Source organism: Akebia trifoliata, chromosome 2 (assembly GCF_017979445.1).
Source record: "Akebia trifoliata isolate Shusen 1 chromosome 2, ASM1797944v1, whole genome shotgun sequence".
In the NCBI taxonomy this organism is placed as follows: domain Eukaryota; kingdom Viridiplantae; phylum Streptophyta; class Magnoliopsida; order Ranunculales; family Lardizabalaceae; genus Akebia; species Akebia trifoliata.
This window is the reverse complement of record NC_141376.1, coordinates 13,675,292-13,699,964: the sequence shown is the minus strand read 5'-3', so window position 1 is coordinate 13,699,964 and position 24,673 is coordinate 13,675,292. Positions and strand designations below refer to the sequence as shown.

Genomic DNA, 24,673 nt, shown 5'->3' with positions numbered 1-24,673 from the left:
GCACAGGATTTGTTTAAATCTATCCCAAAGTTTCTTTGTTTGGTTAGGTACATGTGTCACATGTAACAGTTACCTGTGTTTGTAATTTCCAATATTTTGTGCTTAAACCAATGGATATAACTTTTGAATTTTTAAGTATTAGATTCCATTGTTAATTGGGAACGGTTCTTATTGCCTCAATCTATTGTCTCAATTTTTTTCTTTTTCCCTGCCAGGGTTGTTGAAATGCAAGAAATCCTCGATCAACAGCTTGCTGAGGAAGCTGCTGAAGCTGAGGGAGGTGGTGCCATAGCAAACATCACAAATCCTCGCAGATCTGCCAAGTAATTTCTTAGAAATTATTTTCATTTTACTTTCACTCTACCCTAAGTGGCTGGTCTTTCTCCATTTTAGTTCCCACTTTCCATTATAGTATTTTCAGATTTCATTTTCTATCCATCCTTGATTTGATTGCATTTTGTTTTATTTCGCTAATATTGTAGTGCCATACGTTGGTGATATTTTGCTAATGACATGCAGAAAATCCACAAATGCAATAACTTCTTCTAGAAACCTAACACAGCAGAAGTTGAAGGCTCAGGGGAAAGGTTACAAGGATAAATGCTATGAGCAAATAAGGAAAACAGTTGAAGGAAGGTTTAACAAGCTGTTGACAGAGGTACTTCTTTCACAATTAATCTACTGTCTTAATGTCTTTTGAGCAGACAATATGGTCGACTTTGTTGTTCTTCCAGTTGATATACCTTTTCCCTAACAGTAACTTTTCATACAGCTTGTTTTCGAGGACCTAAAAGCTGCTATAGAGGAAGCTCGAACGGTATGCATACAAGTTTTCAGAAATCACTTTTATTTTTCTTCAGTAATATTTAATAGGAGCTAGATATTAATCATTATTCTATTTTGAATTATCTTTCTAGTTTTTTTTGCCCCACTCCACAAAAAAATAAAAAAAATAAAAAAACAAAAAAGAGAGAAAAAGAAAAAAGAAAGAATAGGAAAAAATAAAAATTTGAGTGCATGTTCGTGTGATCAAGTAAAAGTTTTCAACTTGGGCACAATATCATCTTATGCAATGGTTGTGAGTGTGATTCTTATACAAAATAGTGTCTCAATAAATACCAAAACCAGTCGAGTTAGTTAGAGGTTACGGTTTGACAGAATCTCATAATTGGTTGTTTCTTTCTTCAAGTGAGAAGTGGCGGAATATCATCCAAAGAATAGTTTCTATGAGTTCAATTTCCTGTGTGCTCCTTACTGTGTGTTGATTATAACCTCACTGCCAAAACTAAATAATTTGAATCGCTTGATGATATTACGATTTGCTATCAGACCAAGTCAAGCTAGAGTTCCTGATTATGTTAGAATGAAGAGAAATATATATCTTTAGAAAGTGAGGTATGGTCTATTTCTGGTCCACCCTCTTTCACTAAGTACAAATGCCGCAGTGAACCTTAGAAAGCACTATTTCACCTGGGTGCACGTTTGTAGTGGTCTAGGACTTTTAGTTTTTATTTTTATTTTTTTGAATGGAAGAATAACATTATATTAAAAAAATGATGCCAACAATTATAAAAACTGCTCCCTAGTGATCAAGAGATGAAGTCATAAAACCAAAAACCTTGGAGTTTCTTCAATAGACACCCAGGAACATAGGAACACCAGACACCTTGATCTTCAGGATAATCTCCTCTTACTTTCAAAGACTATTCTATTTCTTTCCTTCCATAAAGGACCAGCCACCTAAAGGAGTCATCTTCCCCTTATGGGGGTTCTATCTACTAGCTAACTGACACTAGACTAGGATCGGTCATATGTCACACCACTCCATCCCTCCTCTATAATGGTTAGGGGAGTTAGGTTTCAAATATGACAGATCTTCTATGATCTGTCTCTAGAGTGTTATAGTATTCGGGTTTAGGTTTCAGTGTTTCACTACAATTTCCCCGCCTGTGTTAAGGCGATGCCAAAGCTGAAGGAGTGAAAGCATTCACTAAGCCTATATATGTTTGGTGACTGCTTCTTAGTGCTTGTATCGCTTTTTCTTTCGCGTTGTTGTGAGGTAGGGAAGAAACCCAAGAGTTATAATCCTTTATTCAAGCACCACAAGGGACAAAAGACTACTAGAATAAGCAATAGGGCTGCAACTTGGGCGGGTTGGAGGGTCAATCCAGGCTCAACCCAAATTGTAGAACCATCAACCCGACCATCGGGTTAGAGCTCATCAACTTGGCTCAACTTGATTGAGCTTTTAAAATCGGGTTGAGCTCGGGTTAGCCCAAGTTAGGTAATTTTGGGCGGTTTGGCCTCATTGAGCAAGCCTAATTTCATTTTGATCAACGTATAAATTTTATTTTATATCTTAAAAAATAAATACAATAAAATAAAATAAAATCACTAGTAAATAAATATGTACACAACCTTAAAATCTATTAAGTTTTATATTATATTTTTCCCCTTAGTTTTACAAATATATTTAGGAAGAGAAAACTAATATATATTTTTTAAAATAAATAAAAATATTTATATGTAAATATATAGCATCGGGTTCGGGTTGAGTCGAGTTGCTAGGAGCCTCAATCTGAGCTCAACCCGAATTGACTCCGGGTTGAGATTTCTTAGACCATACTCAACTCATTTTCCATATAACCCAACCAGGCTCACCAATCAATCGGGTTGAGCCTGGGTTAGCTTGCCCAAGTTGCAGCCTTAATAAACAATAAGTGCTTCCCTCTGGTTCTTGTCCATTCCGGTTCCCACTATTTGGAAGATATCTATATATGGAGGGGTCGTCCGAATGTAAGTGCGTTCTTGCACATGTAGGCCAGAACATGACTGTACTCCACTATAAAGAGTTGTTTGTTGTTGTTTTAGTCTTTTAGGGTTAGGGTTTTTAGAAGAAGAATAATTGGAAAAATGAGTTGTGAGAGGACACACCCTCTCTCCCTCTATTATATCATATATCTACCAAGAATATGGACTAATTAGCATAATACCATAATTACCTTGAATACCCTTATATGACCCCCTTAAGCTTGTGTGTAGATGTTACACATACCCAGCTTGCTGACAATATTACAAAACTGTGGATTATCAAGTCCCTTGGTTAGAATATTAGCCAATTGATCTCTAGTCTTCACATATGGAGTACAAACATCGTTGGGCAGCCTTGTTGTCACAGTACAATCTCATAGGGCTTTGGGTAAGCAAACCTATTTCTACTAGTAGCATTCGAATCCAAAGGAGTTCACATACCTCGTGTGCCATTGCTCGAAACTCTGCTTCTGCACTAGACCTTACAACTACATATTGTTTCTTATTTCTTCAAGTTACCTATTACCTCCCACAAAAATGCAATACCTTGAAATAGAACACCTATCTGAGATTGATCCTGTCCAATCTGTATCAATATAAGCCTCAACTTGAGTATCACCATGATTGGCATATAACTAACCCTTGCCAGGAGAGGACTTTAGATGCCTAAGTATTCTGTATGCGGCATCTAAGTATCTAGTAGATGGGGCGTGCGTAAACTGGCTCACTACACTTACTATATATGCAATATCCGGTTGAGTGAGAGATAGATAGATAAGACGGCCCACAAGTATCTGATATCTTCCCGCATCAATAACAGAGTCACCACCAACTTCACTTAATCTGTGATTCAGGTCTATTATAGTGTCACAGGCTTTACACCCCATCATACCCGTTTCCTATAAGGAGTCAAGAACATACTTCCGCTGAGAAATGAAAATACCTTTCTTTGATTGGGCAACTTCAATACCAAGAATGTACCTCAATTGATCAAGGTCCTTGATCTTGAACTCCTTCGCTAACTGACTCCTCAAATTTTCAATCTCATCATGATCATCTCCAGTTATTACTATGTCGTCCACGTAGACTATAAGAGCTATAATTCTCTTATTTGAGTGCTTGATGAATAGAGTGTGGTCAGCTTGGCTCTGTCTATATCAATTCTTTACCATGACACTACGAAACCTTTCAAACCATGCTCTAGGTGATTGTTTAAGGCCATACAAAGCCTTCTTCAATCTGCACACTTTCCCATCAGCAGAGGGACACCTAGAGCCTGGATGTAGTACCATATATACCTCATCCTTTGAGTTTCTATGCAAAAAAAGTTCTTTACATCAAATTGTAGCAAGTGCTGGTTGGTTGCAAGAGTTAACAGAACTCTAACATAGTTCATCTTGGCTATTGGAGCAAATGTTTCCTAGTAGTTAATGCCATACGTTTGAGCAAATTCTTTGGCCACTAAGCGGACTTTATATCTCTCAATTGATCCATTTGAGTGATACTTTGCTGTAAACACCCACTTGCATCCCACTAGCTTCTTCCTTGGAGGTAAGTCAACCATATCCCAACTATTGTTTTCATCAAGAGCATGCATTTCCACTTCCATTGCGTTTTCAGTCTGAGAAAGAGCATTTGTGACATTGTGAGGAATGGGCACAAAAGACAATGCAAGGAAAAATTATGATATGAAGGAGATAATGCACAAGACGAAACAAAATTGGAAATAGGGTATTGAGTACAATAACGAATGCCTTTCCTAACAGTAATAGGAAGGTCAAAATGAATCACCACAGGAGTAGTAGGAGAAATACTCGAAAAGTTGCTTGGTAGGGCTCATGAGGGTCTTGTATAGCCCCTTTTTTCCTTTTTGAGTACACCTTCATTTCATTGTCCCTCTTAACAAAAGTCTCCCCATGTCCAATACTATTACGACCACCTTTCATTCCATTATCTTCATCAAACATGTAAGAAGAAATAGGAATAGGAAAAGGGGATGTCTCTTCATTACAACTACTCTCCCCTGGAAGAGAAGTTCCCCTGATAGAAAAAAAGGGAGTGGACTCAAAAAATGTGACTTCCATAAAGACGGAATTTTTGTGAAGGAGGATGAAAACATTTATATCCCTTTTTATTAAAAGCGTACCTAAGAAAGAGGCACTTGAGAGCTTTTGGGTCAAACTCGGTATATTCTGAACGATGCACATGAACTAAACAAGTACATCCAAAGATTTTTGGAGGTAAGCAAAACAAACGGTTAGGGGAACACAGAACATCAATTGGAGATTTATATTGTAAAATTTGTGATGACATGATTTATAAGATAATCAACAATTAAAAGAGCATTGGACCAAAAAAATTTAGGAACAATCATTGCAAATGAGAGAAAACGAGCAACCTTTAACTAGCGACGATTTTTTCTCTCTGCTACCCATTATGTTGACGAATATTTACACAAGTGGTTTGATGGATAATGCCATGATCATCAAAATAAGAGGCAAGGTGACCATCAATGTATTCTCCGCCATTATCAGATCTAATTTTTCTTTTTTTGTGTGCATCAAATTGGGTTTCAATCATTTTGTGGAAGGATTTAAAAATAGAACCACACCACTTTTGGCCTTAAGTAAGTAAACCCATGTAACATGAGAGAAATCATTCACAAAAGTAACAAAATATCAAAAACGATGAGAGGAAACAATAGGGGAGGGTCCCCACACATCAGAATGAACAAAGATAAAAAAAGAAGTGCTTTTACTACCACTAGCAGGATAAAAAGTTCTAGTACGTTTGGAATTTTCACAAACTTCACACTTAAGTTCAGAAATAACAATTGAATGAAAAAACCGAGGAAACATTTGCTTTAACAATAAAAAAGATGGGTGGCCTAGACGACGATGCACAATAACAACTCTTTATAGCTATTACTCCCAACTGTAGAAGGTATATGCTGGAAGGTTTAGTAAGTAAAGTCTCCCCTCCTTATGGACCGTACCAATAGTCTTCCTCGTCATGAAGTCTTGAAAAACACAATGAGATTGAAAGAAAGTGACAGTAAAATTCAAGGACTAGATTCAAAGTAAAGTTGGACACATGATAATGGCAAAGAAGGACTAAGAGAGATATTACCTTTTCCAACGATGGGAGAGTTAGATCCATCAACAATTTTACTTTATCTTTACTAGAACAAATGTTATAAGACGAGAAAAATCAGGACATGCTAGTCATATGATCAGAGGCTCTTGAATCAATAGCCCAGGATCGACTAGGAGTGGAAACAAAGGCACTGAGGATTGAAGCAGATGTACTTGAATGCGCAAATGACGTGGAAGAAGTGCTAGGTAACTCCAACTGAGCCATAAGACGTTTGAGAGCCTCAATCTCATCACGGGAGAAGCCAGCACTATTTGCTGAAGGAGCTTGTGTAGATGGAGTAATTGGCAACCCGGTAGAGACAATATAATGAGAATTCGAGCCCCCTATACTACTAGAGTGGTTTCTTCCTCGTCCACCACTGGAGAAACCAGCCCTATGTTAAGAACAATCATTGAGATCCCAACAGGTTTCCTTAGTATGGCGAGTGCGACCACAATTTTCACACTTCAATTTATCACACTTATCTCCAAGTGTTCCCATTCTGCCAAATCCTTTACCACGACTACCACCTTTGCCACTTCATTGAAATATGGTAGCTAAAGTAGATCTCTCTAGAACAACATATTGTTGCATTGCATTGCGATGTTGCTCCTCACGATGTAAATAGGCATACACTTTAGATAATGATGAAAGAGGCTTTTTTGCCCAAAAATTGAACTCGTACTTGCTCATAATCAGAAATTAGACCAACAAGGAATTCAAACAATCATTTTCCTCAACCAACTTCTTGTATGTAGTAGCATCCTCTGAACATTTAGCCTGAAAATTTTGATAGTGGTGTAACTCTTCCCATAGATGATGAAGAGTAGAGTAATAGGCGGATAGGGGTTTGTCCCCATGTCTCATTTGCCAGATACTTTGTCACAACGCATACATGAGCAGAATTCCCAACTTCAGAATATGTTGCATTCATTGTATCCCATATCTGTTTGGCTGTCGATAAGAACAAATACTGATTACTAATATCTGGGTGCGTTGAATGAAGAAGTCAACACATCATGGTGGCATTCTCTTGATCCTATTTACCATACATAGGGTTAGAAAGGTTGGGGACAATAATTGCATCAGTCAAGTATACGACTTTTCATTTTCCTTTAACATAAAACATATCAGATTGAGGCCAAGGAAGAAAATTCGCTCCATTAAACGGCACAATTGTAATTTGAAGGTTGGGAACTTCATTATGAGAAGCACCAATGCTCCCTTTACCATTCAATCGAACATTGAAGGATTGATTAACCTCATAACTTGAAATAGAACACTTGATCTAGGACTGTCAATGGATAGGTATCCGATCAGATAGTGTTATATCCGAATTCGAAATCCGAAAAAAAATAGTAATATTCGAATTCGAATTCGAATCCGATTGGATATCACTAACCACTATTCGAATTCGCATCCGAAAGAATTATCGGATATCCGAAAATATTCGATTCGAATTTAAATAATAAAAAATCTTTGATTTTTTACAGTTAATTTACAGGTAAAATAGAGTTAAAAAAGTAAAAATTACCTGAAAAATAAGATTTTTTCTGGCAAGGGAACACCTAATTCATAGCTAATCGATACGAATGCATCTTTTAAAATTATACCATTGATGACATTGTTTGGGAAGTGCTTGTATACAGAGGTGAAAATGTACCCTCACAGACGACGAGCTCCCAAACCTTCTTCCCTCTAATATCTAATATTGGTCTTGAATCTCAGGCCTATATTTCTGATTTTAGTTGGATTGAAGTTCAGGCTCGCCATGAAACTCACTTGCAGATTATTTGCGCACTTTGAATTACTAACAAGCCTGTTCGTTTAGTAAACATGAGTGCCCGACTCTTTCAAAATCCAGCTCGTCAGATGAACCAGGGAGAAGGGAAGAAAGGTTAGTCTTGCCTTATCTCGTCTTACAGAGAGAGAGAGAGGAGAGAGAGAGAGAGAGAGAGAGATTGTCTTTATTAAAAAGAGAGAGAGAGTGAGAGAGATATGTCTCGTCTTACAGAGAGAGAGAGAGAGTGTGTGTGTGATGTCTTGTCTTTATTAAAGAGAGAGAATGTGAGTGAATTGTCGTATCTTTATTATAAAGAGAGAGAGAGAGAGTGTGACTTGTCTTGTCTTTATTAGAGAGAGAGAGAGAGAGAGAGAGAGAGAGAGAGAGAGAGAGAGGGATGTCTTGTCTTTATTTAAAAAAAAAGAGTTGTCTTGTCTTTCTTATCAAGAGAGAGAGATTGTCTTTATATATATATATATATATATAAACGAAAATAGATGTGTCTTGTCTTAATTAATGTTTAAATATATATAAAAGAAGAGAGAAGCATTCGAATCGGATATTAACGAATCGGATGTAGTGATATCCGAATTCGCATCCGAAATCTGTTCGAATCCTAAAAATACATCCGAATTCGAATTCGATATCCAAAAATTTCGGATAATATCCGATTTTTCGAATTCGGATTCAAATTTCGGCTATCCATTGACAGTCCTAATTTGATCTACACAAATCAGACCTTATAACTTCACTTTTGACCTCCACGGATCAAATAATATATTAATTAAGGACTATGCAATCCAAAAACTCAAAAACAAGCTCTTCACGTAACCCGGTGTGATCCCACAACCATATGGATGTTGATTCCAATCTCAGAAAACATTGTTAAAGTCCCAATAACACTCGAACAATTATTTCTCATAGTTTCACAGTGATTATCCATGAAAAATTGACAAAAAAAATCATAAAATAGCAAAAAATGACCTAAAAATCACAAATATAGGTTGAAGAACATCTCACCGAGTCTTCAATCTTGATCCAAATTGTGCAAGACCACTTCCATAAGTTTTATTATAGAAAAATGACTTGCCCTCTTTTGATCAACTTAAAAAAAATTTAGTTGAATGGATCTGAGTGTGTGAAATTTCAGTTATGGAATTTTTGACTTTATTTTTTCACCATGACCTTCATAACTCACTCAAATCTGCTCCAAATCATTTGAAACCAGTCCCAAAAATTTCCTAAAATCAATACCTTTCAAAATCATTCATCAAAGTCAAATTCCAATGACATGTTAGATGACGTCAGCAATTGTATGTGCTGACATCATCAGAAGCTGGTTGTCCTCCCTATGCTCCCCTCTTTTTCTCTAGATGATTTTGATGATGTTTGAGATCCAAAAATAGCTCTAATACCAAGTTGTGTGTTGTTGTTTTAGTCTTTTAGGTTGGGGTTTGTAGAAGAAGAATTGGAAAAAGTTAGTTATGAGAAAGCACACCCTCTCTCCCTCTATTATATATATATATACCAAGAATATGGACTAATTAACATAATACCACAATTACCTAGAATACCCTTATAACGTGAGGTATTCTACATAAAGTAGTAGGCTAAAAAGCCATAGTGCGCTGGTCATGCACTATTTATGGACAACCCTCTCATTCTGAAGAGTTAGAGGAACTCAACCCAGGTGCCGCATGCAAAGGGGCAATGGATAAGCAAAAATGGTTCATAATTTCTTTTGATGCTTTGCATATTATGTAAAGTACCATAATTAATCTCTCTAGTAATTCCAGTTCACTACTTGCCTCTTTTTGTGAGTCCAATGTCTGTTGCATATCGTCTAGAGAGATTAATTGGATACATTTTATGGAAGGGATCTGTGGTGTCAACAAGTCCCCCTCCCAGTGAATAGGAAGATTGTTTATCTTCCTAGAAAATGATCAAGTTTAGGAGTTGAGAAGCAGGGATATAAAGATCTCTCTTGGGGAAATGCTTTGGAGATATGGCGTGGAAGTCAATAACTTAAAGATCATTGTTGCAGAAACACTGAACTGTAATGTAAATTTGGCCATAAGAATTATGAGTGTGTCTGGAATAGTATCTTCAAGATCTAGCTGGAATTTAGTAATGTAGGCAAAGGGGACATGGCTTGGTTTCTGAAAGATTTATGATGTGGGGATTCCCCTCTAAATGAAGATTTATGATTTTCTTTCTATGGAATCGAAAAGGCTACCTTGTGAAGGTATGTGTAGAAGATGGTCGAGACAGGAGAATGTGGAACTGAGAGCTTAATAGAAACCTGAATGTTTGGGAGATGGGTGTAATATCTTGCTCTGTTTCTAGTTTGAGCGAGGAAAGTATATCTATTTCAATGAAGGACAGGAGAGTATTGACTTGTGTCATGAAAGGCATCTTCTTGGTTGGTTCTTCTTACCTGGCTTGGCATTAGAAGGGATAAGAAATCCACAAAAAAGAATGCACAATATGATTGTGCACCACAAAGGTCATCTATCAACACAAATCACCATACAGGCAGCATAACCATCATTTTACATAGCTATTTTGTACATGGGCAGCATTACACGTAGATAAAACTTGCTAACCCACAAAATTTAACTGAATTTCTTATTTTATATAAATGAGCTTTATGCATTTGTTCATGATTTCAATTTTTTTTTTCTGAGATCTAGATTGGAGAAGAGCTTGGTGATATTTATGACTATGTGGCTCCTTGTTTTCCTCCAAGGTTTGTCTTTAAAAATTCATCATATTTCACATCAGTCACTTTTTATCCTTTCTTTTCAGGTTCTGTGACTAACCTTTCAGTTGAAACATCTAATATCGCTTTGGATGAGCTGAACTATTTTACTATCAATGTATGGAGTTAACTGTATGGATATGTTCTCATATTGAATTTGTCGGGCAGTGTGTTCAAAACTTGTTTCTTGACCTAAAATACTTGTCCATTTCTATGTTACACAGCTAATTTGTCTTGTCATCATTGGTACTTTCCATACTATGCTTGATCCTTTATTTACTTGCCCCATGTATAAAGAGTTGCCACTTACCATGAATGAAATTTCTGTTTCGAAAACTGCCTACTGGTAGTATTATTGGTTCTGCTTCAAGCACTGCCTCTAGGTGTTATTCACAATACTTTACACAGTACTATTGACATAGAAACACTAGTTTATTTGGTGAAAGAATACATGCTTCCTTTGTACTCTATATTGAGATTGTATTTGATCCTCATGGTTGGACCATTATTGGTGAATCACTTTGTCTGATCTAGGGTGATTGTCTCGTGGTATGGTCACTTTTATGTGACGTGTTTAGATCTACTATCATTACCATGTGCAATGTGTTCCCAATTCTCTTGGCTAAGTGTTTGGTCGATGTACATATATTTGTGTGTGCCAAGACTGGTTGATCTCTATTGTGAGTAGCACGTTGTGTTTGTTGGCTTATGTTTCCTCTAATTGTTGAAAAGAATATTTAGTTGTGATCATCAAGTCCATTTGTTTTCACCAAGATAAAGTGACCCTTGTGAATTTCAACTGAGTGTGTTGAAGTATACAAAAGTGTTGAATGTACAAGACTGTCAGATGAAAAGCTGTTACAACTATGGGCAAGTTAGACATTATCGTCATATCAGCTCCAATCTGTTGAAGATAATTGTTAGAGTCATGTTTAGTTATTAGTTTATGGTAAGTAAGGTAGGTTTAATATGTTGTGGGCTTAGTCCCACATTGCCCACAAGTTACTTTTGTACCTAGTTTTTCGTTTATATAAAGGAGCTTACGTCTCTTTGTAACACAGCCAATTCGAAAAAAACTGTTTTTCTCAACATTAACTAAATACATTCTTTCTATGTTGTATAATTAATTGAAATTAAAATATTTAAAATATACAACTCTTAAAATATGGAGTAAACCGTATGAACGTGATTTTGGTTTGATGGGGTGTGTCTAACTCTTAGTATTGGTTAGACATCAAAAAATGTATGTTGCCTTGAAGAGTAATCTATAACTTTTAACTATGTTATTCAGTGTTCTTTTATATTTTTAGTTTATGATTTTTCATTTAATGGATATTATTTAGAGAATCTAATAACCTGAAGCGTATGATAGTTCTGGCTTGGAGCTGGTACATACTTAATGGCTTCGAAATTATAATTCTGTTTTGGTGTGGAAAATGCCTCCCGAATTTGCCTTATTCCTGTTTATTGACATTATAACTAAAACTTAGATATAAAATTAACCATTCCAACATGTTGCATTTCAAGGCCTGTTTCATAAAGTATTGAGCGAAACATTACCATACGAAATGAAGCTTTACGAAACAACACATTGGAATTCTAATACACATATACGTTTTGTATCAATAACCAAAAATGTTGATACATCAGATGAAATATGCTAATGTGTTTTGGTCTTTTGAATCATGGTGTTATTGTGAAAAACTATGTAAAACTAGGCGACTAATGGTGTTTGATTTGTGTCAATTTTTCGAATCATATTGCAGTTATAGAATCTTGATCTTTGCTGCACTTGAATCCTTGTAATGCATGTCCATTAAGAAATCTTCCGTTGATCATCTGACATTGTTTGTGCGTGCCCACTGAACTAACTGTTTGTGCCTGCAGATACGAAATTTTCCAGCTCATGGTTAATCTTTACACGGAGAGGTTTATTCAGATGCTTAGATTGCTGAGTGACAGGGCAAATGAACTAACAAATATAGAGATTTTGAAGGTATTTTACTCTAAATTCCTTATTATGCTTTCTTGTGTGAAAATCCCCTAAATGAAGACTGGATTTTCTAACACGTCAGAGGGACACTTATCGATCTGGATCTGACTAATTGTTAGTCCAGTTCTCTAATCAGCTGGGGATCAGAAATTCTATGTTGCTAGGATATGACTATATACAGAGAGACTGATTTGGGGATCCTTGATAAACAGGATCCGTGGATTTGGCTTTAAATATTTTAAATAATTTTTTAGAAAAAGTATTTGTTTAGTAATATAATAAAAGAATGATACTAGGTGAGGTGATTGGATATCTTATGCTACACATTATTTAACTAAAAGCAAATAAATACATTTATATAATGATGTATTTGTTTCATAATATTTCAACCTGAAACGGTAGGAATCATATCCTTTAATAAATGCTAATTAAATATCTTGCAAAAAGGAAAGATAAAAAAAAATGGAAGTGTTGCCCAAGAATCCATGGACTGTTTGTTGGCATATGACTTGATTCCGACATAGGTGTTTCCTTTAGAAGAGTCCAGGCAAAATAGTGAAAACCAGTGTCCCAACAACCTGATTCTTTGATCAAGGCAATATTAACCATCGTTCAAAATTTCTTCTAGTGGGAATGTTTTAGTCAGGAAAAAACCGAAATATTCACCAAGACAAAACAGAACATCTTGAAACATTCAAATTTTTTTTTTTTAAACCTTCGTCAAAATCAATATTATAGTGATAAGTATAGTTAAAGAAACATGTTTTATACAAGGTTTTAAATGTCGGTTAGTTTGAAAATGGAAATATTTTGATTATTGCAAAAATTAATACAACTTTCATGGAAATGATTGAAATGGTGTGGAAATAGAAGAAATATTGAGGAAAATTTCATTAAAACTGTAGGAAATGATAAAACAGGCATGGAACGCTCATAATTCATCAAATTACAAAAAACAACCATATTTAGTGTAAAAACAAAGATCAACAATGCTCTGCTACACATTGGCGCATGTATCTAGAAGTCTGACAATAAAAAACAACTATATTATAAATGGAAATAAGAATAACATTGTCATGTTAACGAGTACAACTTAATACGTAAAATTCTTACTTAGTTGAATAAACTATTAAGTAGTAGAAATATGCACTATTTTATTTATTTATTGCTTTTTAATTGTATGAATAAATTATTAATATATCAAACTAATTAGAACATGGATGTTGCATGTGCATACCTACATGAATGTGATAATATGCTTACAATACAACAAAATAAGATGATATATGGTTACTTAACTAATCATAATATATTTATACTAATGAATCAATGTTATGTATAATTTACAAGTCCTATCTAAAGGAAAGTTATATTTTTGTTATTGTTATAAACTATGCCATTATTTTTTTAAATAATTTTTCTTCAGAGAAGACTATTTTGGTTTACCAAAATATTTCTACCAATCTCTCTCATTTTATACCTGATATTTAAATTCTTTGGTTGAAATTTTAAGTTCATCAGAATATTAGCTAAATGAATGATGATTTCTCCTGAAATGTATTAAAAAAAAATTTCTAGTTAAATTTCATGTCAAACCTTGTAGAAATGGAAATATTTCATTGAAATATGTCCAAATTTAATGCCATGATTTTAGGATATACAATGAATTTTACAACCATTTACATTAAATATATCACATTTTTTCACATTGATTTGCACCAGTAGACACTGGTATGCTGATAATGCACTAAGTTAGATTTCATTAAAGTATATTTAGTTTATTTTCTTTAATATTTCGGTACTTATATTGCAAATAATTCCTGAAAATCTGTCTTAAATAAATTTAACTAGTGCTTATTCTCAATAGTGAAATAATGCCTCAAGGCTTATGTTCATATATCATATAAATAATATTAATTGTGAAATGTTTCAAAATGTATCCTTGAGTCTGTCTCTGTTTTTTTCCTGACTGAAACATTGTCTCAGTATGAGATTTTATACCTTGAAATTGGCTGAAACATTCCGAGATGTTAACCCTGGATTGGATGGTCCAATGGTGGTCAAAAACTTCCATTCCATGAATGTTTTGTCTTAGAATGTTCCAAAACCGGAATGTCTCAACCCAAACATTTGAATGAAACAAAATTTTGAATATTGATCATTGAATTGGATGATCCAATGAAAACTTGTATTTAGGTGATTTGGATCGCCAAAACAGTGAAGTTTGATTTGTTGTCAATCCTAGAGATGAACTAGCATTTCTGCTGTCCACCGAATGAGTAGGGCCGCAACCTGGGCGGGTTGGAGGGTCATCCCAGGTTCAACCCAAGTTGTAGAACCCTCAACCCGACCATCGGGTTAGAGCTCATTAACCCAAGCTCAACCCAAGATTGATTTTCTAAAATTGGCTTGGGCTTGGGTGAGCCCAAGTTAGGCAATTTTGGGTGGGTTGAGCTCATTTTTCTCCCTTCAAAATTTATGCAAAAACGACTCTTCATCTTCAAAAATCTTTAAAATCTTTAAAATACTATACTTAAACATATATAACAATAAATTTAATTATATAAAGAAAAATCAATTAAAAGAGTTTTTCCCTCAGTTTTCAAATATATTTAGGAAGAGAAAACTATATATTTTTTAAAAATAAAAATATTTATATATATATATATATGTAAATATATTTATGATATATCCTAGCCCAGGCTCAAATCATTTTCTATATAACCCAGCCCGGCTCGCCCATCAATCAGGTTGAGTTCGGGTTAGCCTGCTCAAGTTACAGCCCTACAAATGAGTGTGTGTGTTTTTTGTGGTGTTTGTTGAGCTGATGTTTATTTGTTTTATAACTTGCACACAGGTAACTGGTTGGGTGGTTGAATACCAAGAAAATCTGATTGGACTTGGGGTTGATGAGTCTTTAGCTCAAGTGTGCTCTGAGAGTGGCGCAATGGATCCCCTAATGAATTCATACGTTGAACGAATGAAAGCGACAACACGAGTAAACTTTCACCATCCTATGATTTGATTGTGCTAAACTATTTTATGTTTAGAACAATGTCCGGATCATATTTTCTTTCTTATTCAACTTTTTCTTAAATGCCTCCTTTCTTTTTGTAGAAATGGTACACAAATATCCTGGAGGCTGATAAGGTACAACCACCAAAGAGAACAGAAGAAGGAAAGCTATATACACCAGCCGCTGTTGATTTATTTAGGATCCTAGGGGAGCAAGTGCAAATTGTTCGGGATAATAGCACTGATGTCATGCTGTATCGAATTGCTTTGGCTATTATTCAGGCAAGTGCATCCTTATTATGGTTGTTAGTTGATAGGGCTTAAAATGGTTCGTGTTCGGGTCGAATATGTCTATATCCAGATCCAAATCTGACTCAGATCCTATTACCTAAAGCCATATCCAAACCATTTTACTTTCACTAAACCGAGATCTGACCCGTCCGAGTTATTTGATTCAGGTCGGTTGGGTCGGATAATTTTGGACCTTGAATTTTTTTTTTTGGTGCTAATTTCTATACTATTCTATTTTGCCATTATTATTCTTTTATTTTATAAGAATTCATCTTATATTAAAGTAATAGAAGAAAAATATCTTGAAAAACATGAAAATATAATTTTCAAATCAATATATCATTCGGATCTAGTGGATATAGGGATGGATCTATATCCAATCCGGACCCGACTCGGGTCAAGGGACATCGACCCATTTTTTTATTTGGATATACTCCAAGGATCCAAACCCGCTAAATTCGGATTTGGATCACTCGGATTTCAGATAAAATCTGACCCATTTATGCTCTAATGGTTGATGGTTATATATAGTGAAAATATGATGCTTTTCCAATGTACATTTCGTATGTTGAAGACATATCCATTCGGTTCGATGAGTGCTGTTTTGCTTTCCATATACTCAAAGTTGATTGCAATCTCTAAGGCATAGACTTATGTTTAAGATTGAGTATCTGTTCAAATTACTTGTACAATCTGCCACCTTGAAGCTTTCCAAAATAAAATATCACAATGATTCATAAATCTTAGAATCTCAAATGAGTGAAGGCCGGGTCACTGATGTCAGTTCTATTGCTTCACAAATGCTTGTTGGTGCTAGATCAGACAGTAGAGAATTGCTGAGCACAGAATTTGTTAGTGAATTAGGGGAGTTTGTACTTACATGATACAACAAAGAGTTGAAGAATCCCTGCTCCACCCTTCTGAAAGGTTTAACGTATAATTGATCTAAAAGCTGATAACATATAATACCACAAGAACTAGGGGAGTTTGTACTTACATGATACAACAAAGAGTTGAAGAGTCCTTACTTGACCCTTGGAAAGGCTTAACGTATCAGTAGATCTAAAAACTGATACATATAATACCACAACATTTATCAGCACATTACTGACATGCTGGAAATAACGAATGTACTTGGATGTATTTTTCGAAATTCTTTTTATTGTATCTGAATCTTCTTATACCTTTTGATTTTCTTCAGGTTATGATTGATTTTCAAGCGGCTGAAAGGCGGAGACTTGAAGAACCAGCTTCTGACATTGGTTTGGAGACTTTATGTGCAATGGTTTGTATTTATTTTGAATCTGTAGCATGTGTAGGCCCATTGGTGCCTAAATCCAAGTAACATTATTCATCTGTATCTCACTATTCATATTCCATCATCACAGCTCAACAATAATCTTCGCTGCTATGATCTTGCAATGGAGCTCAGTAACAACACCATGGAAGCTCTGCCACAGAACTATGCTGAGATGGTAATGCCATGAGCTTTCTTTCACAAATTTCACAAATTTTATATTATCCACTTATGCAAACTTCCTCTCTACATCTCCTTTGACAACCATTTAATTACTGAGTTGCTTCATTGTGAAATTCACTTCACCCGAGGACATCTCAAGGATGTCAGAATTGTCATCTCTGAACGTATCTCCTATGCCAGTAGGACCTGGTGAGCCAAGAGCAACTTCATTTTATAGTGTTGGGCAATTTTAAAATGAACTGTGGATAATGGTTGCTATGGTGTTTGCACTTGGACATAATATAAACTGTCAGTTAAAGAAATACAAAGCGATGCAATTGGTTAAGAACATCACGTTTCATGTCAACATGTAGTGTTTAGTATTCAGTGCTTTATGAAGCTGTGACAACATGGGAACTCCAGACACTCAAAAGATGTAAAAGCCATTGGAGATATAAAAAAAAAAGTGGAAGATTATCGCAATTATGCAGCCATGTTAATTTAGAATATATCTTATGAACTTTGTTTAACTTCTAAGCAAGAAGACAAAAATGAGGATTTGTATACTGTAACTTGGAAGTTCCATCCTTGACAACCATTTGAAAGCTCAAAAAGCTTAGTGGGAAAATAATGAATCATATGGTATCATATTCAATCTTTATTGTGCAAGAACCCCAAGTTATCCATTTCAAGAAACAAGCAATGGGGCCTGGGTTTGGAATCCATATTAGATGGCTCAATGGTCCACCAATAATTTTTATGTATAAAGTTTTTTAATTGTAAAAATAATAACAAAGTAATAGAAGTGTTGTCCAGTTTGGACAAACTAACGTATTAATTGGATATGGCATGCTCTTGTATTCAGAAACTTCTTCACCTATGTCCATGCTTTCAGTAAAATTTAATTCCAACTTTTGGCCTCAATTATATTGTGATTGTTTCTCTATATTTTAGAAGATCATCATCACTGTTATCGAAGCCTTATCCCAAATATTTTGGGTCGGATAAACAAATCATGTTCATCAATTCAATTTTGTCCCAAGCCACATCTTCTATTATTGATAGTGCGTTGATATCTACTTTTACTGTCTCAATCCATGTTCTTTTGGGTCTTTCTTTCTTCTTTTTAGCATCTTCAACCATGGTTCAAAATTTCATGCCATGTTAGAATATTTTTGCATAACATTCCGATTTTAGCTAAAACTAGAATGAGACCTTGACCCCGAGATGTTAGATGTTTCGGTTGAACCGTTTTTTTTTTCTTGTACGAAACTGATGTAGGGTAGAACACACAAACTTGCAGTTCATGTTAAAAATCTGGTTCTAGGGTGAAATCCTAAGAACTAATAGTAATCAAGAATCTCTATGTCGAGCAAAACAGACTAGAAACTTCAACCCAAGTTTGAGATTGATGGAAATCAATCACAAACACTAAAATTAAGAACCAATATCGGGCTTTTATGCTCAAAAAACAAAGAAAGTAAAGAAAAGTCTCTTATTTTATTAATCAAATTTCAAAAAAACTTATTTCACTGAATTTGTTTATTGGAGCTCCTTATATAGATAACTCTATAACAACTTAAAAACCTTCTAAAATACTAAAAAGTAACTTTCTAATCTATCTATAACATATTACTAACCTTCTTATCCTATTAGAACTCAATTTGGACATCTAAAAGGATTTCTAATCCTAACCTAAAGAATAAAAACGAATTTAAAACATAAAACTAATTAGAAAAATAATTTTTTTAAAATTGAAATGGAAACTAGCTTGGACTACTTAAGCAACTTAAAAAGATAGAAACCCAATAAAAAAGAGGCCTAAGAGAAGTTGGATTAGGTCTTGTGGACCAGTCAAAGCTTGGGTCAAGTTGACTAAGTCAAATATAGTTGACCCTGTTAATGCTGTTGATTTATTTCTTCGATGTATATTAACTTGATCATAGGTATTGAGATAAGTGTCAGCAAGTCTATCGATATCAGAGACATTGCCTCGAAATGAGATTTTAAACTTGGCCTTCAACTTGCTATTCCTTCTAACTAGGGTTATAATCGACCTTCGTTGAATGTATTGGCTTTATCTTAGTTTATCACCTATTGGATTTACTTCTACGTTTTCTTGAATGTAATTTTTTTTTTTTTAATAGTCATGCTTGGATTTATTCATTGAGATGGTTCAGATAGATTTTGTACTCTTTCCATGCATCCATCTCAACATCCTCATCTTTTCTATGCTCAATCTATTAACATAATACTTACCTCCAAACATTTAGCTCCATAAAACATAGCTGGTCTAATTACTATCTTATAATTTTTTTCTTTTTAATTTGAATGGTATGCGTCGGATATGTATTACTCTAGAAGCGCATGTCCACTTTAACCATCCAACTTTGATTATATGGGCAACATCTTTTTCAATTTCTCCATCCTTATATATAATAGACCCAAGATAATGAAAAGTGGTCACTTGAGGGTATTTTCAGTGCATCAATTTTTATTGGATGTTCCTCTTTTTTGGTGTCAATACTAAATTTACGCTCAAAATAATTCGTCTTGCAACCTACTCATTCTAAACCCCTTGGTCTCCAAAATCTTTTTCCATAATTTTAGTTTTTCATTGACCCCCTCTTTAGTCTTATAAACTAATACTACACCGTCTACAAATAAATACACCAAGATACATTGTCTTGAATACGAGCAATTACTTCATCTATAGTTCTAACAAAAAAAATACCAATTCAAGTCGACCCCTAATGTTTTTTTTTTTTTTTGTTTTTTTCATTTTTGATCAGTAAGCCTATTTTTAATGAGTTCAGTAACTTGGTGCTAGCGGGAGTTGAACTCAGGTCTCTAGTATCATCATCCAAACACTTCACCAATTAAGCTAGTTCGCACCTGTAGTCGATCCCCAATGTTAACCAATTGTAATTGAGAATTCATTTTTTTCTGTCCATTTGCTCTCACACTAGTCTAGACTCCTTTATTTATTAACACCCACTAAATTAACTCTCTAGATATTTTTTTTCATATTCTTTATCTTGGACGATAAAATCCACATGCAGTTTTGTTCTTTTTTCTCTGTGCTAGATTACCTTGGTAATTGATCTACCTGACATTCAATCACTCTTTCCCATAATTTCATAGTGTTATTCATAAGATTAATACCTCGATCTAATTTATTGTTTTATATATATTTTTACTACTTCATCCGACATTTTTTTAGTTAAAATATATGTATAGCTAACTCAGTTAGGAAAGTTTAAAATTTTCCATGCATTTTCATACTTCTAGTAGAATATCATCTGGTCCTAAAATCCTACCTTTTCATTTTTTGCCAGTGCTTTTTCACTTTTCTGCAGAAGTATGTGTGATTTCAGGTCTCCCATGTATCTTTTGTTAGCCCCTAGTCTTTGGTGTGGTCCTCATTTAATAATTTCTAAAAAGAATCACAACAAGTTTCCTAATTTCTCCCTCTCTTACCAAGACTCCTATCTTTGCTTTTAATGCACGTAACATCTTTCCCTAATTCCTCTCTTACCAAGTCTTTATTTTTTCTTTCTCTAATTCACACCAATTCATAGACATCTTTCTCACCTTCTTTTGTACCTAATTTATTATATAGATCATCATATGATCCATTCTTGGCTTCACCTACCACTCTCTTTGCTTCTTTTTATTTTTATTTTTTAATTTTTTAATTTTTTATCATTACTTAATTTTTCTGAGTTCCACCGCCAAGGAACTTTTTCACTACACAAGGATAATGAGCCAAGAATAATGAATCAAGGCAACGATCTTGCGTTGCCACAACTTAGCAACACAAGGATAATGAAGCAAGGTAGGATTTCTTTCTTTGTTGGTTGAACCTAATTTTTTTTTTTGGAAAGATGAAGCCTTCGGGATTAGGTTGATCTTATCTGAGGGTGTTGTTCAAGGCCATTCTCCCAAAAGAGTATATAGCTTTGGAGGTGTGTAATGTGGCAATGCCAAGTATGTAAACACTCGTGCGCTAGCTGCCAATTACTCAATTTCAATAAATTTAGCCAAAATCTGGTCAATCTTTCCTCATCAAAATGTATAAACATGTGTAATAAATATATATGATGTAAACATGTACTCCACTCGTTTTCTATGACTAATTCTCTGGTTATTTTTGCAGGTTAATTTTGAGGACACTTGCAAAGGTTTTCTTGAGGTTGCAAAGGTCTGTTGAAGGTTCCATATTCTTTTTTCATATTCGCTATGATTGTCAACTACTTCTTATGTGGTTTTATGTCTGCCTAATTTTTCTGCATGTGTTAATTTCATAGATTGGAGTTTTATTTCAATTCATTTTTGAAAGATGAATTGTTAATAACAGGGTCTAGAAGTTGCAGTTGTAATAACATGCTTAGTTCTTGGATAATAATTTGATAATGTATCCTCTCAATCTCATATTATGATATCTGTTCGTGTGTTATAGCTTTATGTCTTGTTGCATTTCGTATGAACCTCAAAGGGTTTTACATTTTACATTGTGATTCTTTTTTCATATGTTTGATATGTTTCTCGATGGCAGGAAGCTGTGCGTCGAACTGTTAGCGTTATCTTTGAAGACCCAGGAGTGCAAGAGTTGCTTGCCAAACTTTATCAAAAAGGTATCCACGTTTCTACCATGTTATATGTGTATACAACATTTGATTTTCAAGACCTCCATGAACTTTTTATGGTTTTGGGGTTTGAAACAAATTTCTACTCTTGCAAATTATTTAGTTGGGGGGGTGGGAGTCCAATTCAACCAGGATGTTGGCTCTTCCATTCGATTTTCAGAGGATGTATAGGGTGGAGATAACCATTTATCTTGATTTCCTCTTTCCACATTTAAGGATTCCCCATTAGCCAATGCATTGCCAAGGATGAGACATGGTTTCTTGGATCCTCAGTGATCAAGATAAATTAGAATGTTTGGGAAAACTGAGCCCATGAATTAGTGCAATGACTTGCTCTCTATTGGAATCCAACATGGAGATATAATCCTAATGGTAAATTCTTTGTGAAATCTTTCTGTATCAGATTGGGATCAATCAAATTGACTTTCCTGAGTTTTCGATGGAGGAGGCCTACTCTTGCCAAAGTGGCATTTTTTGTTCAGACTCTTTTGTTTGATAATATACATACAATAAACTACTTTGGGGGTTTACCATTCTCATTGTGTGTGTGATGGGGACATCAAAACTTGAAGAGTTGATTTTATTTTTATTTAATTTTCTATTTTAGGGATTTATTTTCATGTTTTTTGGGATTTATGTTCATGTTTTATTGGCCCATGGTCTTAGTATAATATTTAGGAGTAGTTTTGTAACTTTAGGATGCCTTTTATTTAGTTTATTAGGGTTGAAAATTTAGGAAAGAGAAAATTACGAAAATTAAGTTATTTATTTGGTATTTTAGTTTTATTAGGACTCTTGGTTGATTTTTATTGGAAATAATTTAGTTGCTATTTTAGTCATAATTACTTAGTAGTGATAGTTTTTATTTATTTCTTTCTTATTTGTAAGGGTTTTTCTGTCTTTTGACTTTTTTAATTAATATAAATTCCTGCGAAACTCTCACAAAGAGACTTGACTTTATTCTTCTCAAATTCTTCTTGGTATCAGAGCCAAGGAATTCCCCCTCCCCTCCTCCTTGGTTCCTCTCCTTCTCTTTATTCACTAAACCATAACCTAGAGTCAGCCTCATTCGATCTTCTCCCCTTCGGGGGTTTTTTTTTTTTGTTTGTTTCGTTTTGTTTATTACTCTCTTTATATGTTGTGATGGGGATTTGATCACATGTTGCGTTTCTACGTTGTGTCTCTTACCTTACGATAGTGTTTCTGCCTTTGATAGGCTTTTTTAATGTTCTTTGCCCTCCGTTAGGGTTTTTCCCCATCGTTTTCTGTCTTTGGAGAGTTGCAGCAACACCTATAGGGATTATAAGATCTTGGAACAACACCTAGAATGCCTTTGAGAACCTACTACAACAGTTACAAAGCCTATGGAGGCTTGTGGCAGCAGCAGCCACCTACAGCAGCCCTGTAGGTCCCTTTAAAAGTCTACGACAGTACCTAGGGTGCCTTTGGGAACCTACTACAGCAGCTACAAAGTCTAGGGAGGCTTGTGACAATAGCACTTGTAGGTTCCTTTGGAGGCCAACGGCAACAAGAGCACAACCTAGGGAGGTTTGCGACAGCAGCACCTGTAGGTGTCTTTTAAGGCCTATGACAACATCTGTATAGCCTAGGAAGGCTTGCGACAACACCTAGGGTGCCCGTGAAGTTTTGTGTTTTTTGCTATTGTGAGTTTCTTCTTTAGACCTCCTTTCAAACCAAAACAATGATTTCGAAACAAGCAATTACGATTTCCGCCACAATTCTTGGGTCTAATTCTTCAACCCAACGTATTACCACTACCTTTCTTGATGGCCGGAATTTTCAGTCATGGTCTCGATCTGTGCACCTTTATCTATGTATTAGAGGGAGAAATTTGGATGGCTCTCTGGCACTGTTACTAAACCACCACTTACTGATCCCAAATTTGAATCATAGGAGATCGACAACTGCACTATCCTTGGGTGGCTATTCAAGTCTATGGAGTAGCGCATCTATACCATAAGATTGTCTCATCTTTATGGTCCGCACTTACTCTAACATATGCACATGTCAGGAATGACTCGAAGATTTATGAGCTTTATTGAGACATTGTCCAGGCTGCCCAAGGGACTCAGAGTGTAGTTGATTATTTTTGATACCTTCAGTCACGTTGGGGGAAACTTTCTCATTATGAGTTTATGGCTGAGTTATCTTTAGAGGCAGTCAGGTATGTGGTTAAGAGGATTGCTCGACATCAGACCTACCAGTTTCTTATGGATTTACTTCCAGAGTTTGAGGCACTTCGAACACAGATCCTCAACATCACTCCTTTATCTTCTTTATTTGAGATATTTTCGACCATTGACAGTGATGAGCGTCGTCGCCATATTATTCCTCCATAGACTCAGGTCCCTGACATTCTGTCTGTTCCGACTACAGATCAGATGGCATTAGCTACCAACTCGAGTTTTTTCGACTCTTGTACTCTTGGATCAGGGAATCGTGGTCATGGTAGCCATGGTCGTGGTAAAGGGAATGGCCTTACTTGCAGTTATTGTGGGAAGACTGGCCATGAGAAGGCTCGCTACTTTCAACTCTATCCTCATCTGATATCACGATCTTCCTCCATTTCGTCTTTGGGACAAACTGTTCTTCGTGCCGCTACAGTGGAGTCATCATCTATTCTTCTCATTGATCATCCTTCTTCATTTGACATGATGGACTTGCAACAGTTATAGACTCAAATTGCCACTTTTGTCTGGGATCAGATTCATGCTCACACCCCCCTCTTCGACTGTAGCCTCAGTTATTACGCATC

General features: G+C 35.2%; 1 protein-coding gene across 3 annotated transcripts in view; it reads left to right on the top strand.

The window, feature by feature from the left end:
- SEC6 overlaps positions 1 to 24,673 on the top strand; it is a 60,438-nt gene that overhangs the window by 25,957 nt on the left and 9,808 nt on the right. For all 3 annotated transcript variants that reach the window (XM_086431392.1, XM_086431384.1, XM_086431389.1), the window contains 11 exons: positions 216 to 323; positions 520 to 658; positions 773 to 817; positions 10,423 to 10,478; positions 12,378 to 12,486; positions 15,341 to 15,481; positions 15,601 to 15,780; positions 16,991 to 17,074; positions 17,178 to 17,264; positions 21,408 to 21,452; positions 21,807 to 21,885. In XM_086431392.1, coding sequence (XP_086287518.1) covers positions 216 to 323; positions 520 to 658; positions 773 to 817; positions 10,423 to 10,478; positions 12,378 to 12,486; positions 15,341 to 15,481; positions 15,601 to 15,780; positions 16,991 to 17,074; positions 17,178 to 17,264; positions 21,408 to 21,452; positions 21,807 to 21,885 — 1,073 coding nt within the window. The remainder of the gene's footprint in view (positions 1 to 215; positions 324 to 519; positions 659 to 772; positions 818 to 10,422; positions 10,479 to 12,377; positions 12,487 to 15,340; positions 15,482 to 15,600; positions 15,781 to 16,990; positions 17,075 to 17,177; positions 17,265 to 21,407; positions 21,453 to 21,806; positions 21,886 to 24,673) is intronic.